This window comes from Tursiops truncatus, chromosome 13 (genome assembly GCF_011762595.2).
Source record: "Tursiops truncatus isolate mTurTru1 chromosome 13, mTurTru1.mat.Y, whole genome shotgun sequence".
In the NCBI taxonomy this organism is placed as follows: domain Eukaryota; kingdom Metazoa; phylum Chordata; class Mammalia; order Artiodactyla; family Delphinidae; genus Tursiops; species Tursiops truncatus.
The window spans coordinates 39,663,262-39,681,941 of record NC_047046.1 but is presented as its reverse complement, the minus strand read 5'-3'; the positions used below and the strand labels follow the sequence as shown (position 1 = coordinate 39,681,941).

At 40.2% G+C, this 18,680-nt stretch overlaps 1 protein-coding gene across 8 annotated transcripts in view; it reads left to right on the top strand.

The window, feature by feature from the left end:
• The first annotated feature begins 5,301 nt into the window (after positions 1-5,301).
• The window catches only part of TMEM241 (transmembrane protein 241), a 107,956-nt gene continuing 94,577 nt past the window's right edge, over positions 5,302-18,680 (top strand). For 4 of the 8 annotated variants that reach the window (XM_019930527.3, XM_073790587.1, XM_019930525.3 and 1 more), the window contains exons 1-3: positions 5,304-5,483; positions 7,922-7,968; positions 14,251-14,328. In XM_019930527.3, coding sequence (XP_019786086.2) covers positions 5,412-5,483; positions 7,922-7,968; positions 14,251-14,328 — 197 coding nt within the window. In that variant the 5' untranslated portion in view covers positions 5,304-5,411. Of the gene's footprint in view, positions 5,484-7,921; positions 7,969-14,250; positions 14,329-18,680 lie in introns of all 8 variants that reach the window. The other 4 variants (XM_073790588.1, XM_073790589.1, XM_019930524.3 and 1 more) reach the window with 3 other exon arrangements.

The following is an 18,680-nucleotide window of genomic DNA, read 5'->3' as shown; positions in this document are numbered from 1 at the left end:
GTGAGATATGGTTGGAGAGAGAACATATTCACATAGCAACATTGAATGATAATACAAAACTTCTGTCTCGAAAGTGTGCATGATTAATTGCCACATGACAGCTATAGACAACAAATGTTTCAGGATTCATTGTGGGTTGATGAGATGTGGAAAGGCTTCATGGAGGAGGTGTTATCAAATTAGACCACGAAGTTTGGAGAGAAGCTATAAAGCTAATTTAGCTGGAAGGAACAGTATAAGACTAGTGTAAGGATAGGAAAGTCCATTATATGTTTAGTGATGACTCAGTATTTTCATAAGGTTTCTAGAGTGGGATTTTATGGATATAGGTCAGTTAGGTTCAGTTGGGACACAGTGGTTTTTGAACGTTATGCAACCCAGTGCCATTTTCTTTCTTTCTTTTTTTTTTGGCCAAGCTCTGGGGCTTGTGGGAGCTTAGTTCCCCAACCAGGGATTGAACCCAAGCCCTTGGCAGTGAAAGCCAAGACTGCTAACCGCTGGACTGCTAGGGAATTCCCCATTGCCATTTTCTAATAACAAATATTTTGTTTGTTCTCTTTACTGCACATTATTTTCTTTAAATTGATGTAATGTTCTGACTATAAAGGATAAACAAAAGGTGAATAATTTTTAATAAAATACATGTACTTGATTCCACTTAGATAAGGTATCCAAAGTAGTAGAAAGAAAGTAGAATGGTGGTTCCCAGGAGCTGGGAGAGCAGGAAAAGAGGAGTTGTTCAGTGGGTATAGAATTTCAGTTTAGCAGGATGCAAAAGTTCTAGAAATCTGTTGCACAACAATGCGCATGTAATTAACACTACTATACACTTAAAAATGGTTATATAACAAATTATATGTTGTATATTTTTAATACAATAAAAATGTGAACTTGAATATGTAAGTATGTCTAAGAGTGGATTTCTTTTCATTTGGTTTGCTCAGGATTCACTGTATCTGAAGATTCATGCCTTACATTAGTTCTGGGAAAAAACGCCTCTCACATTCTATGTATTCTCTTTTTACTGAATTCTTTTTTTTTTTTTTTTTTTTTCCTGAGTCAGGTCTTAGTTATGGCATGCGGTCTCTCTCGTTGAGGCATTCACACTCAGTAGTTGTGGTGCATGGGCTTAGTTGCTCCGTGGCATGTGGGATCTTAGTTCCCCGACTAGGGATCAAATCCGCGTCCCCTGCATTGGAAGGCAGGTTCTTTACCACTGGACCACCACGGAAGTCCCTGAATTCATATTAAATAGAATTAGACCTGCTCATTCTGTCCACCATGACTCTTAACCACATTTTCATATTTTCCATATCTTTGTCTCTCTGTACTGTGTGCTTTTTATTGAAGTAAAATACACATACAAAGTAATACATACACAACTATATGAATATTGCAAAGTGAGCACATCATGGAACCATCAGGAAACAGAATAGTACCAGCACTCCAGAGCTACCCCTCATGGCCACTTCCAATCCTAGCACTCTCAAGGATTGTCATTATCCTCGTTCCCTTAGTTTTGAAGTTGATGGTCTCCATGGGATGTGGTTTTGTTAGGGGGGTCTGTTTTTTCTTATAACACTTTTTTTGAGGTATAATTCACATACCATATAATTCACCAATTTGCAGTGTACAATACAATGATTTTTTAGTATGTTCACTAAGTTGTGCAACCATCAACACAATCAATTTTAGAACATTTTCATCACCCCATAAAGAAACCCCACATCATTAGCAGTCACTCTGCATTTCCCCTAGCCCCAGGCAACCACTATTCTACTTTCTGTTTCTATAGGTTTGCCCACTCTGGCTATTTCTATAAATGGAATCACACAACATGTGGTCTTTTGTGACTGGCTTCTTTCACTTAGCATTTGAGGTAATTTTTGTATGTTGTATGAGGTAGGGGTCCACCTTCATTCTTTCGCATGTGGATATCCAGTTGTCCTGGAACTACTGGTTAAATTTGCTCCTTGGATTCTCTTGGTGCCCTTGTCAAAATTCAATTGGTCATAAGTGTGAGGAGTTACTTCTGGATCTCACTTCTATTCCATTGATCTATATAGATATATTCTTATGCCAGTATCACACTGTCTTGACTACTGAGGTTTTGTAGTAATCTTTGAAATCAAGAACTATGAGTCCTTTAACTTTGTTTTTTTAAAGATTGTTTTATCTATAACGGGTCGCTTGAATTTCCATATGAATTTTAAGATCAGCTTATTAATTTCTACAGATAAACCAACTGGAATTTTGATGGGGTTTTGTGTTGAATTTGTAGATCAAATTGGGGAATATTGCCATTTTAACAATATTAAGTCTTCTGATCCATGAGCATGGGGTATCTCTCCATTTATTTTGGTCTTCTTCAGTGTCCTTCAATAATGTTATGTAGTGTTCAGAGTATAAATTTTCACTTATTTTGCTAAATTTATTCCTAAATATTTTGTTCTTTTTGGTGCTATTTTTAATTAATTAATTAATTTGGCCACAGCTGTGGGGCTTGTAGACTCTCAGTTCCCTGACCTGGGATTGAACCTGGGCCAGAGTAGTGAAAGTGCTGAATCCTAACCACTAGACCATCAGGGAACTCCCCTTTTTGGTGCTATTTTAAATGAAATTGTTTCATTAATTTCTTCTTCACATTGTTCATTGCAAGTGTATTGAAATACAGTTGACTTTTTGATCTTGTGTCTTGCAAACTTTCTGAACTCATCTATTAGTTCTAATAGTATTTCTTTAGTGGATTCATTAAGATTTTCTGTATTCAAAATCCTGTCATCTGTAACAGAGATAGTTTTACTTTTTTTGCAGTCTGGATGCCTTTAAAGTTTTTTTCTTGCCTTATTTTCCTGGATAGAGCCTCCAATACAATGTTGAATAGAAGTGGCAAGAATGGCCATCCTTGTCTTGTTCCTGATCTTAGGGAGAAAAGCATTGTCTCTCATCATTAAGCATAATGTTAACTGCAGGTGACTTTTATTGTGTTGAGTAAGTTCCCTTCTTTTTTCCTAATTTCTTTTATGTTTTTTTAAAATTTATTTATTCATTTATTTTTGGCTGCGTTGGGTCTTCGTTGCTGCGCGCGGGCTTTCTCTAGTTGCGGCAAGAGGGTGCTGCTCTTTATCGTGGTGCGCGGGCTTCTCATTGCGGTGGCTTCTCTTGTTGCGGAGCACAGGCTCTAGGCGTGAGGGCTTCAGTAGTTGTGGCGCGAGGGCTCAGTAGTTGTGGCACTCAGGCTCCGTAGTTGTGGCTCGTGGGCTCTAGAGCGCAGGCTCAGTAGTTGTGGTGCACGGGCTTACTTGCTCCGCGGCATGTGGGATCTTCCCGGACCAGGGCTTTAACCCACGTCCCCTGCATTGGCAGGAGGATTCTTAACCACTGCGCCACCAGGGAAGTCCCTGTTTTTTTGGCTGTGCCTTGCAACATGTAGGTGGGATCTTAGTTCCCTGATGAGGGATTGAACCCCGTGCCCCCTGCAGTGATAGCGCAGAGTCTTAACCACTGGACCGCCAGGGAAGTTCCTCTTTTTATGTTTTTGTTATGGAAGGGTGTTTAACTTTGTCAAATGCCTTATCTTTTTCTACTTGAGATGGTGATGTGATTTTTGTCCTTTACTCTATTGATATGGTGTATTGCATTAATTGATTTTTGGATGTTAAACTAACCTTATTTCTTGGGATAAATCACTTGTGGTCAGGGTGTATACTCCTTTTTTATGTTGCTGGATTCCATTTGCTAGTGTTTTGTTGAGGATTTTTGCATCTATATCCATAAGAGATATTGATATTCTTTTTTCCTAAGGGAAATTTAGGAAGTTTCAAAAAGTGTGCAGCCACTTCTGCCGTCTTTTGAGAATTGTCCATGTGTGCTGTCAAAAAATTCATTATTAAAAAAGATTTTTGAGGAGAAGAAACCCACAAGTTATTGTTTAATCCAAGCTCCCTTCTTTGTTTATTCAAGAAACATTTTTTTGAGCACTTAACAGTCAATTTTCAAAAAGCAAATTAATGACAATGACCCTTTGGCCTCAAAGATCTCAATTAACAATACAACTAGTTAAATCTTTTTGTGTGAATAGAAGGTCTAACACAGTCTCATATATAGCAGCTTGTTATTTATCAATGTAAGACCTGGTAATTTCATTTTTATTCAGTATTAGTTTAGTTTGTTTTGTGGAACAGAATAATGCAGCTTTGGAAAAATCAATACTTCTGGTAAGATCTACAGCACTTTTGCTACGAATGTCAACTTCTATTTGCATGGTTCTTTACTGTGCCGGTTGTTCCTGCTTGTTAAGCAAATTTTGTCAAAGAAAATAAGTTAAGCAATAACTAGGAAGTAATAAGGCCTGAATTGAATTTGTTTACCTCTTAAAAGAGTCCAGGGAAATCTCAGATATATAACAACCATTTATTTCAAGCAAATTCTATTGGGCAACAAGTTTCTTTGTAAGGACTGTTTAGTTCTGAAATAGGTTTTCTAAATATTGTCAAGGAAAAATAAATTTTTAGTTTATTTGTGTTTTATGTGGAGACAATATATCCAGTATTTTCTTGGATAATACAGTTTGATAAGCAATTTTACATTGGGCATACAGATAAAAAAGAGTGAAGGCTTCCTGGTGCATGGGGTATTTCTAAAAATCTGTATGTTTCTATATGTGCGGACACTTGTACCTCTAGTTCCTGACGAAGTCCCTCAGTATGTTTTTGTGCATGTCTACTACTGTCTGCCCGAAGCCTAACTAGGTCATTTTTCCTCCCTAGAGACTAGGAATAGGGGCTGTGCTTGAAGCTCTACTTCTGGAAGGATTTATTTTATGGAAATTTCAAAGCAATTGGATTGACTTCTCCTAAAGAAAAAACTACGCTGATTATAGTTCCTGCCCCCTCAGCCTTCCTTCTTTTAAAATAACATTTCTTGTTGTTAGCTTTTTTGTGTCGTTTGCAAAAGTAGTACAGACTCGATGAAGAAAATTGGGAAAATTCAGTAAAGCACAACAACATTTTGCTCCCACCGCTTAGAGCTAGCTATGGACATTTTTTCTTTAAATGCCAATGGACTGTTGTGAACTGTTCTGTCAGCTGCTTTTTTCCCCACTTCTACCATTTTCTACTTTTTTTACAACAACTACTGTCCGCTCTTGCTCTACGGGCGGTAGCAGCCCTGGGGGACCTATTCCTCCCTCCGCTGTCCTGGGCAGCTGAGTGCCGCCCCGCCCACCGCGAGGCTACGAGGCCTGCGAAGGCGCGGCCTCTTTAAGAGGCAGGCACCGGGGGCGGTCCCTGCGCGGATTGGCTGAGCTCGCAGTCACGTGGCGGTCGTAGCAGTCGTGGTGGAGGTGGACCGGCTCGCGCGGCGGCCGTGGGGCTTCTGCGGGGTCCCCGGGAAGGGGCTCAAATTAACAGATGTGCATGAGGAGGTGCCTGGTCGGCCTCACGTTTTGTACCTGCTACCTGGCTTCTTACCTCACGAACAAGGTGAGGAGGGCGGGCTTCTTACCTCACGAACAAGGTGAGGAAGGCGGGCGCGGGGTGCTGATGATTGCCCGTGGGCGATCTTAGTCCCCAAATAGTGTGTAGAGCAAATGCTGCCTCCAGCTTTTTATCTGATTTGTTCCTGATGACGATGGAGGAGAAAACGACTCTGTGTACCATGCTCTTTTAGAAATAAGATTTGTTGGACGGTACTGTCCCCAGTTCTCGTCCTGTAATGCATTCTTTACATCTCCTGGGAAACTGGATGTTTTTGACTGGTGAATTCCCAGGAACTTAATTTTTGGATATGTGGACCACTTTTTAGGGAAAGAAAAAGCAATTGGCTCCTGTTCCCTCGAGGAGGAAGAGTAGGCGAAGAAATCATGCACATCCTGCTTTCTCTTCTAAACATGCCCCTGCCCCAGAACCCCACAAGGTTCCAGAAACCTTTAAATAGAAGATATCAATCCATCTCCATCTCTGCCTCACACCACTGATTCTCAAACCTATTTTTTCTATGTCACCATCCCAGGCACTTCCAGTATATTCAAGATTTTTTCATGGAATTATTTTAAAAAATAAGATGTAAACTTAATTTTGTTTAATGTCGTAGAACTCTTTTGATGAAGAGGCAGAAAAGCAGTGGTACCATGTTTTTGTTTTGTTAGGAGGGAGAAGCTGGCCTTGGATTTGGTACCATGCAGGGAAATGTTGGATCCCTGTGGGCTAGGGTGGGGCATCACCCCCTGTCCTGGACTCCAGAGTGGACACCAAGCCAAAGTGGCAATAGGGAGCTCAGGACCTCCTTCCCCCACTGTAGGGTCTTGACTGCTCTCTCCCCACTCCCTCTTGAGAATAAAGCCCTCTTGCTCTCTAGAAAAGAACTATTAGCAAATAGCGATAAATGAGCATTTGTTATCGTCATGAACATTGTTGAGGATGATGTAGGTCATGGCCCACATGCTCAATCCTTTCTCTGTCTCAGTTTTACAAAGAAAATATCGTGGAAAAGTGGAGGGGAACAAACTGAATTGTGTGAGTAAATAGACTTTAGAGAAGAATGAAGGTCCATTTCTAGGAAACACAGACCAGAGCACAGGTAGTTAACCATAATTGTGGCATTTAGGAGCTCATACGAGGGGAATTACATGTTGATTAATCCATGGGGAAAAAAAGTATAAATGTAAACTTGCCCAACACCAGTCTATTGCACTTTTCAGATCATGTGAAGTATCAGTAGAACCCTTGCTTAAAGCCATTTAATGGTTTTTAGGCTTTTAAAAAATTCTTAAAGTGTTCAGTCATAGAAAACAATAGAAAAAGATACCCAGAAAGATAAAATACAGTTCTCCCATTCATAATGTGCTGTAAATTTGGTTAAAAGACATAATAGAAATACAAGTTGACCTTAACTGAGTTAACTTTAAACAAATCCTTAAAAAACACACCTAAAAATGTAATATACCTAAGAAGAATTAGTTAGGAAAAAAATCCTAAGAATGCAAAAACCAAACAAAACCCTAAAAATGGAAGGAAAACAAAGGAAAGAATGAACAGGATGCAGTTCTTACTTGAAGAGAAACACAGAAGGCGGTGGATTTTTAGGTAAACTGGGCAGTAGTTAAAGTGGATACCCCGAGAAAACAAACAGTGTCCAGGGGTTTGTCTGGTTTTCTCTGGTGTTACCGCAGTTATAACATGGCACTTCCGGGGTCTGGGACGATGCTGAGGGGTCAGATGTCCACAATATCTGGCCCAGCTGCTGTGTGTTCCACTTTGTTGCGTCCCCAGCTGAGAGATTGTCAGGTTTCTGGTGACCCTGGGGAAAGCAAGTCCCCCCTCTCTTTTTTTTTTTTTAATTGTATTGGGGTATAGTTAATTTACAATGTTGTGTTAGTTCAAGTGTACAGCAAAGTGACTCAGTTATACATATACATATATTCATTCTTTTTCAGATTTTTTTCTTGTATAGGTTATCACAGCATATTGAGTAGAGTTCCCTGTGCTATACAGTAGGTCCTTGCTGGTTATCTATCTTATGTATAGTAGGGTATGTATGTTAATACGAAGCCCCTGATTTATCCCTCCCCCCAACATTCCCTTTTGGTAACCATAAGTTTGTTTTCGATATCTGTAAGTCTGTTTCTGTTTTGTAAGTAAGTTCATTTGTATCACTTAAAAAAAAAATTAGATTCCACATGTGAGTGAGAGCATATGATATTTGTCTTTCTCTGTCTGACTTACTTCACTTAGTCTCTCTCTTTAGTATGAATTGGAAGGTCATTTTTTTTCCCAGTGTGTGATTTTTTGGGGAGGAATAAAAAAGGCCTTTTTGAAACTTGAGTATACTTATGTTTCTTTAGTAGGGATTTCTTTGATCATATGATCTATCAATTCTCTATAATTTGAAAATGTCCATTAATTTGGTATTTGTTTTTCAGTATGTCCTGTCTGTCTTGAAATTTACCTACCCTACATTATTCCAAGGGTGAGTATCTTTTATGCACTTTATATACATTTGTAGGAAATGTCCAACCAGCATCATTAAATGTTGTTCAAAATATATTTAATGACTGCATAGATTTTTTCATTAGATAGACATCCTGTAATTTATTTAGTCATTCTATTAATGGCATTTGAATGGTGTCCCATTTTGGGGGTATAAACACAACAATGTTCTCAGACAGTTTTTGCATTCAGATCTGCTAAATTTCTAACTATTTCTTTGGAATAGATTCCTATATAAGAAATTTAGATTAAAGAACAGTCTGCTTGAATATTAAAAAATTCTTTTCCAGTGTCTTTTTACCAATTTACATTGTAACCCAGCCTGTGTATGAAAGTTTCTATGTATTATACTCAAACCATGACTGTTACTTTTTCCCTCTCTGCTGATTTCATGAGCAAAAATGGTATCATATTATTTTGTCTTATCATTTCTTAGATTATTCATGAAATTGGACAGTTTTCTTATGTTATCCACTTGCATCTCTTTTTTTAGTGTCTATGTGTGCCTTTTACCCTTTTATTTTATTTTTTCTTTTTTTAACCCTTTTATTTTTACTAGGGTTTTAGTATTTTTTTTATTATTTAATGAATTCTTCATATTTAAAGGATGCCAACCACTTTTCTATCATATTTATTGGAATTTCTTTTTTTATCAATTTTTTCTTTGCCATTTCATTTTGTTTATAATTACCTTGATTATTTAGTTTTTTTAAGTGACATCATAGAGAATTCATCGTTTGAATGTAGGAATGAAGCAGCAGAGAGAAACAGATGAATCCAGTGTGTGATCTTGTGACTGAGAGATGCTATTATTAGGAAGAAGATAGAAAATGGTGTAGAGTCGGGTCAACAGTCTAGAAAAATGGTAGAGGCAGCATGGAGTGCTCTGGCGTTCACATTTCCCCTTCTCACCTCAAACTTCCACCCCCGCCCCCATCTTTTAAAAAAATATATTTTAGTTTTAAATTGATCGTTTCTTTTGTGATAGCTACCATTGCTTTTATGTTTATTCTTCTCTATCACAAGATCATATAGATATTCACCTATAAGTCATTAAAGCTTTTTTCAATTCTTAATTATGATCTGTTTATTTTAGTGTATGGTGCAATGTGAAGAAATCATTCCTCCCCTAATGGTTTTTTATTTATACTAGCCCCATTTATTATATTTTATTGTATAATCCTTCCTTTTGCCTTTGGGTCATTAGTATCATATGTAAAGTCATTTTTCTAGGGTCTGTTTTTGAGCACTTATTTGTCAGTTTTTATGGAAAGGGGCTAGTGGTAAATTGTTTTCATTATTATAGCATTTAAATATGTGGCACAGCACACCATCCCTCTTCTCTTTTTCCTTTTTTTTTTTTTTAAGTGTCACACAATTGCACCCAGAAAAGCAGAGATAGAGATCTTAATATCAATCAAGGTTGAATTCAGGACAAAAACATTAAGCAAATGAAGAAAGCTGTGTTAACAATGTTAAAGCAATGCAGTTCAAAATGAAAAGACACATTATAATGCCGGAGCATGCAGTTCAAAGTGAAAATAAAATAGTGATGAATATCTATCAACCAAACAACAGGGCATCGTCATTTGTCAAATAAAAACAGCAGGAATACCAGGGCTAAATAGGAACATACTAGTGATAGGAGACAAATTTACTACTGTTTTTCCATGACAGATCAATTGGACCAACAAAACACTAGAACATATGTATATATTTGATAAATAATACAATTAATAGATAAATATCAAACTCTGTATCTTGAAAATAGAGATTATGCCCCCCTTTCGAATGCCCATGGAATATTCACCATGAATAAAACATCAATTATTTTTAAAAAATATAAAGCAATTATACAATCCCAGTGCACTAAAACCAGATCTTTATATCAAAAACAAAAATCCCTACCTACAAAGGGCTCTTGAACATATAAAAAGATATTCTTCATTCATAAGAAAATATAATTTTAAACTGTATTGAGGTATATTTTTACCAACAAGGTTTGCAAAATGAAACTTCAAAATTTGATAGCGTAGCATTGATGAGAATGAAAGAAAGCAGGTGCTCTCATATATTGACCATGGGTGGCAAACTGGTACAATATCTATGATTGGCACTTTGGCAGAATATAGCATGGTTTGAATCCTTCAATCCAGCAATTCCACTTCCAGTAATTTACTTGAGAGGTTTACTTGCATTTATGTAAATGAAATATGTACAAAGATATACATGTGAAACATTGCAGCTGTTTGTGGCAGCATTTTTATTTTTTCAATTTTATTTTATTTATATTTTATACAGCAGGTTCTTATTAGGTATCCATTTTATACATATCAGTGTATACATGTCAATCCCAATCTCCCAATTCATCCCCCCCTCCCCTGCCGCTTTCCCCCCTTGGTGGCCATACGTTTGTTCTTTACATCTGTGTCTCTATTTCTGCCTTACAAACTGGTTCATCTGTACCATTTTTCTAGATTCCACATACATGCGTTAATATATGATATTTGTTTATCTCTTTCTGACTTACTTCATTCTGTATGACAGTCTCTAGGCCCATCCATGAGACAGCATTTTTTTTAATAATGACTTTTTTTAAAAAATATTTATTTATTTGGCTGTGTCAGGTCTTAGCTGCGGGTCTTAGTTCCCCCTCGGCATGTGGGATCTTAGTTCCCCAACCAGGGATTGAGCCCTTGTCCCCTGCATTGGAAGGCGGATTCTTAACCACTGACCACCAGGGACGTCCCAGAGAGCATTTTTAAACAACCTAATTTTCATCTATACAGAACCAATTAAATAAATTATATTGTATTCCTAATGGAATACTATTCAAATGTTAAAAAATAAGGAAACTCTTGTGTATTGACAAGGGAAGGTCTTCAAGATTCATTTAATGGAGAACAAAAGCAAGTCCATAACAGTATAGTACATTACCATCAAGTAGAAATGTGTGTATGTTTTCCTTATTTAAAAAAAAGATGAAGACACTAGTAAGAGTGGTTACATTAGGGAACTACTAAGGTGGTGGACAGGGAAGTGCAGATAGTGGACAGGGAAGAGAAGACTTTTTACCACTTTTTTATGCTTTTGAATTTTTGTTCTGTATATTATCACCGATATGTTATTTCAGATGAACTTTAGAATTAGTTCGTCGTTTCTCCATAATATTTCACAGCAAAACTTAAAAAAAATATATCATCTATGATCGTGTATATTTCAGTCAATAAAGCTGGGATATTGTTTTCTCGTTTTTGGCTGCACTGGGTCTTCGTTGCTGCACGCGGGCTTTCTCTAGTTGCCGTGAGCGGGGGCTACTCTTCGTTGTGGTGTGCGGGCTTCTCATGGCGGTGACTTCTCTTGTTGCGGAGCTTGGACCCTAGGCACGCGGGCTTCAGTAGTTGTGGTATGTGGGCTTCAGTAGTTGTGGCTCGCAGGCTCTAGAGTGCAGGCTCAGCAGTTGTAGCGCATGGGCTTAGTTGCTTCGCGGCACGTGGGATCTTCCCGGACCAGGGCTCGAACCTGTGTCCCCTGCATTAGCAGGCGGATTCTTAACCACTGCGCCACCAGGGAAGCCCCTGTTTTCCCATTTTCTGAACCTGATTGTCCTTTCACTTCTCTCCGGGTAGAGGGACTTAGGGAAGTTAGTGGGAAAAGGTGATGTTTTCACCTGAATTGCCTTTTCCCCTTCTTCTCTGTAGATGTCAGACTGAATGCACCTCCCCCGATAGAATGTAAGGTCTACAAATGCAAGAATTAAGCAACAAAAACAATCCATTTTGTCACTGGCGTATCCCTGATGCCTAGAACCATGCCAGGTACACAGGAGGCACATAGTAGGGCAGAATAACTCATTCTAAGAAAATCGATCGCATGCATATGCCAGTCACTGTTTTAGACACTTGGGCTACTTCAGTGAAGGAAAGAAAAATCCCTGCCCTCCTAGAGCCTGCTCATTTCTTCTTCAGTTTACCTGTGGTGAATGGTACCTTGTATCCAGTCGCCCTACTCAGAAACCTGTGTTATTCTTGATTTCTTTGTCTCCTTCACCCCAACGTCTAATCAACAGCTAGGACTTCTGAACATCTTTAGAACCCGTCCACCTTCTTCATCGCCTCTTCCTGGGCCACTATCATCTCTCAAATCACCCTAACAACTCCTAACTTCCTTCCTGGCCCCTGGTCTTGCTTTTCTCAGCAAACATTCTCTCCCTTGTAAAGAGACAGAGCTTTCCCCAAGGTAAATGTGGCAGTGTCGCTCCCGTGCTGCAGACCCTTCAGTGGGTCCCCAGTTTGAAGCCCCAGCTCGTTGACGATTGATATGGCCCTTCGTGACCAGCCCCCGCCTCGAGTACTCACATGCTAAGGTCAGGCCAATTGAACCTCTGTAAGAAGCTTTGCTGGAGCCATTGTCTCTCTTACCTGTGGGCCCTGGTCCATTCTGGGTCTCCCGCTTTGAACAGGCTTCAGGCTTTTGCTTGAATTTACTTCCTCTAGGAAGAGTCACCCAACCCCCTAGACTGGATTAACTGCCTCTGCTAGGGTGTTTTGTGCTACCTGGTACTCTTCCCATTAGGACTGTATCACACTTCACTGTAATTATTGGTTAATTAGCTTACTTCCCTCTAGACCAGAGTTTCTCGGCCTCAGCACCATTGGTATTTTGCACTAGATAACTCTGTTGTGGAGGGCTGTCCGGCACGTTGTAAGGTGTGGGGCAGCATCCTGGCTTCTACTCATCAGGTGCCAGTAGCAACCCTTCCCCCATCCCCAATTGTGACAACCAAAAATGTCTCCAAATGTCCCCTGGGGGGGAAGATCCACATGATTGAGATCCACTGCTCTAGACCAAGCTGTTGGAAGACACGACCCATATCTGTCCACTCCGCCTGGCGGTGTCATTGAAGTCTTCACAAGGGAGACGTAACACCTGGATCTTACAGGATGAGCAGGTGTCCACCAACACGGAGGAGAAGGGAAGACGTTATGGGTCACGAGGGCCGCACGTGCAAACTCTAAAAAGTATGAAATGGCCTGGCACATTACCGAGGCTGTGGCCTGTTCGGTGTGGCTGGAATGTGGCTGCCACTGACAGATGGACAGGAACTGACCCTGGAGAGGGGCAGCTGCAAGTCCTGGAAGGCTTCTATGTCACATGCAAGTGACTTTGTTCTGTAGACCAGGGGTTCTCCAGTGTCGTGTCCCAACACACGGGTGTGCTGTAATAACCTCCGAGGTAGGTGTCTCAAGTACATAACTAAAAATAAGGTTTTGAAATTTATGAATGACTCACCAAAAATAGAGTAAAAGCAATTAGTGTGGAATAGGATACAGTTATGCCTGTAGTACTGGTCACTCACTTGGCATTTTGCTGTGCTTTCTGCAGTGGGAGAGGGAGGGGTGTTTATCTTGTCACCTGTGCTCCCCCTAAACTCTGCACCTGAGGAAATGTGTCTCACGTGAGCTTCATGACCCCAAGTGTGTTGCAGCAGAAAAGAGGCCGAGGGCTGCTGCCTACAGCACCGGGAAGAATCAGCCATTTTTAAAAAAAGTGAGGGGCACAATTAGGTTTGCATTTTAGAACAAACCCTCTGGCTGCAGGATGGAGAATGGATGGTGCAGGGCAGCCCTGGAGAGAAGGGGACCGGTTAGGGAACTGATGCTATGGTCCAGGTGTGGGATGATGAGAGTCTGAATTAAGCAGATGGATGGAGGGGAAGGCTTCGGGTTTCAGAGAGGTTATGGGGATAAAGTCAATAGGAATTTGTAAGTTGTTGAGGGAGGTGACGACAGAGGAGGGCTGGGATGACATCTAGGTTTCTGGTTTGGCTGATTAGGGATAGTAGGAGAATGACCAGGATGGGGAGAGGGAAGTTCAAGGTAATGTTTTAGGCATGTTATCATCGGGAGCTTGTGGGGTATCAGGGTGGCCATATCCTCGTGAGAAGGGGGATATGGGAACCATTAGTGCAGAGGTCATAGAGAAGTGGTGGCTGTGGGTGAGATTGTTCGGGAAAAGTCTAGAATAAGAAGAGGAGACCATCAGTGTCAGCACTGAATGGTACAGCTGGACTCAGGGAATAGTAGAGATTGAGAAGGATGGGTCTGAGAATTGGGATGGTAATTTGGAGAAAGTGGGAGAAAGGAGTTGTAAGAAGGATCACGTGTATATTTGTGTCACTCGACAGATCTGCTGGGGGTGGATGGCATTTGAGACCATGGCACTCTGCTAACAAATTCACATTGGCCCTTATCCTTTTCAGGTGGCAGACATTAATTGGTGGACTTTTGCTTCATGTGTCATGGAAACTGGGCTGGGCGGAGATCAACAGCAATTCAAGGTAGGACCACCTCTTCTGTGATTGATTCATGACCCATACCAGCTTCCTTGTGTATTATTTAACTTCTTGTGGTGTTACATTGGGAAACACGGGTGTTTATTTGAGTTGTATGATCTCTTAATTCCCTTCTAATCTTAAGATTAGATGATGTTGTAATCAAATAGAGCTCAAGTAGTGTTTTCCTGGTTAATAATGCCACTCTTATAATATTAAAATAAATTGAGATATACAATTTATAAACCATATTAATTTGGCTTTGTTGTAGATCACAGGACTGCTATGAATAAGTTATTAAATCAGCTTTAAATTTTTTGGGTAAATTTTTAATTTTGAAATTATTTCCTGCTTACAGAAAAGTTAGAAATAGTACAAAGAAGTCCCATATCCTTTACTCAGATTCCCCAATTATTATTTCACCTTGCTTCTCTTATCCGTTTCACTTGATATATACATACGTATTTGTATACATGTAATTTTTTTCTGAATTATTTGAAGGTAAGTTGCAGATTTTTTTTTACTTCTGAATTGTTGAGCATGTATCTCCTAAGAGCAAGGATGTTCTCTTACAGGACTACAGCAGTTATCAAAGTGAGGAAGTTCACATTGATGCAATACTATTATCTCATGTATAGACTGATTCACGTTTTGCCAGTTTTCTCAGTAACATTCTTTCTAGCCCTCTCCACAAAAATTTGATCCAGGGTCTGATTCAGATCACATATTGTTGTTATGATCCTATTAAGACCGCTTTTCAAATAGATTTGAAAGAAATGTCAAAGACAATGACATTTTTCAACCAAAATTGTAATCCGAATTGACTGTTCAGTCCTGCCTCACCCAAATAAATCCCCATGATTCTTTGAGAACATCATGCCTTGCCTGAAATGATGCACAAAATGAAAAGAAAATGAAGTCAAGGTTTACATGAATAAGGTAAACAACCCAACTGAATGATCAGGCCAAACCATTTGCCTCGTGGTCCAAGTTATCTGCCCAACTTCTCCATGAATTGGATTAACTGCTTCGTTGCTAAGTCATCCCTTGGCCTGGCGCTCTGGAGAAGCTTTGAGAATGAGTCCAGTATAAATATTAATAATTTTGGCTTCTTCTGAAAATATTTAACTGGAGAGCAAAACACTGGTATGAAGAAGTTTGACAAGGGAGAGGCCCTGGGAACTGCGGTGTGGATTAATTTCCCTGACCCTATTACATCACAGTCCATATTCTGAAAGACTGTCACACACAAGACGCTTCACTAATCCAAAGGCGTAGTTCACGAAGTGATAATTTTACATTTCCATGGTAGAGCGTCCTCCACTTGATACAACCCCAAAATATAAAATTTGGGGATTCTATATGTGTTACTAAGCACAGGTCTTACTTTATACTCCATTGTTATGGTGGATAGTTCAAAGAGAATGGGTCTTCATTTAAACGAATAGGAGCCCTGAATTCACAAGGACTGTGGTAGTTCTAAGATTTAGTTCCAAGATTTAGTTAAATGATGAAGCATTTTGACTCCAAATAGTTGAATGTATTCCTCCACAGAAGCAAGAGATTGGACTAGAATCAGGGAATTGGCCGTCAGATTTTGCACTGGGGTCCACCGGTGCTGATCAACATGGATCTTCCTCTTTTTTTTTTTTTTTTTTTTTTTTGCGGTACGCGGGCCTCTCACTGTTGCGGCCTCTCCCGTTGCGGAGCACAGGCTCCGGACGCCCAGGCTCAGCGGCCATGGCTCACGGGCCCAGCCGCTACGTGGCATGTGGGATCTTCCCGGACCGGGGCATGAACCCGTGTCCCCTGCATCGGCAGGCGGACTCTCAACCACTGCGCCACCAGGGAAGCCCCGGATCTTCCTCTTTTACAGTGTTCCTGACTATGATTATCTTATAATTTCTGATGTGAATTATTTACTTGTTCATAATGGTCATTTAAACATCACCTTAGGGAATTCCCTGGTGGTGCAGTGGTTGGGACTCCGTGCTTTCTCTGCCCAGGGCTTGGGTTCGATCCTGCTCGGGGAACTAGGATCCCACAGGCTGTGCGGTGCGGCCAAAAAAAAAAAAAAAAAAATTAAAATTAAATAAACATTACCTTAGTCATATTTCCTTAAAAGTGATGCCATTGTTCATACTCAAACATTTTTTTGTATGTAAAATATACATAACATAAATTTTACCATTTTTAAACATTTTTTAAGTGTACGATTCCGTGGCATTAAGTACATTCACAATGTTATGCAACCATTACCACCATCCATTTCCAGACCTTTTCACCATTCTAAACAGAAACTCTGTACCCATTAAACAATAGCTCCCCCTTTCTCCTTCCACCCCCACCCCAGGCCCCTGGTAAAGCTCTGTTCTACGTTGTCTCTATGAATTTACCTATTCTAGGTACCTCCTTTAAATGGAATCATACAGTATTTGTCCTTTTGTGACTGGTTTATTTCACTTGGCATAATGTCTGCAAGCTTCATCTATGTTGAAGCATGTGTGAGGATTTCCTTCCTTTTTAAGGCTGAATAATATTCCATGGTGTGTATAGAGCACATTTTGTTTATATACCGCATTTTGTTTATCCATTCATCCCTTGATGGAATTCTTCATATTTTTATTGCTTTTTTTGGAGGTGGGTAGAGGGGATGACTAGTAGAACTGGGTGAAGTCAAAGATTCTCAAGATGCTTTTCCTGGAAGAAGTGATCCTTGACAGAGAAGGATCCGGTAGACACTGTTGTCCCTTTGACTTGCATGATGCTAGGCGCCACCCATCTCAGAAGAGCCATAATCATATCCCTTTTTGGTCCCCTTGCTAAATCTCCCGGAGACTTTTTCACCTCTATCTCCTGGACTTCCTTAGGTGGTTTCACAGCCACGCACACATGATGTCAGCTCAGTTAAGCTTCTTGTCAAAGATTCTAGTGTCTTAGTTTGTAGTGGGTCTTGTGGTTAATAACTGCTGTCACAGCTCAGGATTTCCAGTTACGATGGGCCCTGGGCAAAGAGGTGTTAGCAGGTAGCAAGCAGCAAGGACCCAGCTCCAGTGCTCCTGTGTGTGCCCGGGCTGGGTTTGTGTTCGCTGTGGCTGCTGTTTCCTACTGGGCTTGGTTTTCCAGTGACGTCATCAGAGAACCAAAGCCCAGCTTTGCTGTGTGACTGTGTACTTGTGCAGAGATAGCAGAGGTTGGGCTCTACTAAAAATGGAAACAACAGCTGGAAGACAGTTTGGAGTCCCTGATGGCACGATAGAATGCCATCATGGAGTTATAGTGATGGGGCTGGAGGGTGGGCTCCAAATTGGTCCTTAATAGCATATGCCATAGAGAGCTCATTTAGACTGTCCTTGCAGCCTGGAGCACAGCAGCAGAATCCCAGATTCCCTTGCAAACAAGTCGCAGACCGTGGCACCGTGTTTCTTACATTGCTGTGTTTGTCAGCCTCTGGCCACATCATGTATTGACTCCACCCAGTGATCTGATGGAATCATTCTTCTCCCAGGATGTTTGCCTGGCAGCCAGTTGTTATCAGCGGGTGTTGGATGATGCCCTGGAAGCCTCTGTCTTGGGAAAGATAGCACTGGTTTTCAGTCACAAGCTTGTCATTATGTGGTGGCAACTGTTGTAGCCAAGACTTTGCAGAGCGTTGAAGTGATTTTTCTAGCAGATGTTGGAAGTCCTGTGCTGGAAACTTTTTGTATTTCTAAAACATGATCCTAAACGAACACTGTGACCTGTTTCAGCTGACTGGAAGCCTGGTAGCACAGTGAGACCGTGTCACTCTGTTAGATTCTAGAACCATCGCTGAGGACTCGGGCATGATTTCATTGGAGACTTTAGATGCCATTTCCTGGCTCCTATATTACCAGGCTGCATGTTTAAAGAAAAACATTTGAAAGTAATCTTTAACCTACATGCCACTTTTTGTCCACTCTGCATATGAGAGTAAAATTTTGCTTCTCAAGGTTTTCAAGTATGAGAAATTCTAAGTTAAAAAAACCTATGCCATGATACCTTTGTGACCAGAGATTTCTAATAGATGAAGAAGCCCTCACACCATAATTTTACATTAAGAGTCTTTGCTGGGGAAGCATAACGAATATCTTTGTTAAAACCTCCAAATTAACTCAGCCTTCTCCCTAAAGAAATGAATAGTGAGACAATCAGGGTCGAGATTGTACTTCTTTTTAATTATTGATTATTTATTGTTTTTTAAGTGAGCTAGCCCACCTTTATGAAAGCTACTGGTGGTTGGAATTTCCCAAATCATGTTGTAATGTATTGATATTTCATTTTGAGTGACTCTTATACCTTTCTAAAAAGTCATCTCTGCTCACAGAGGAAAGTCAGCA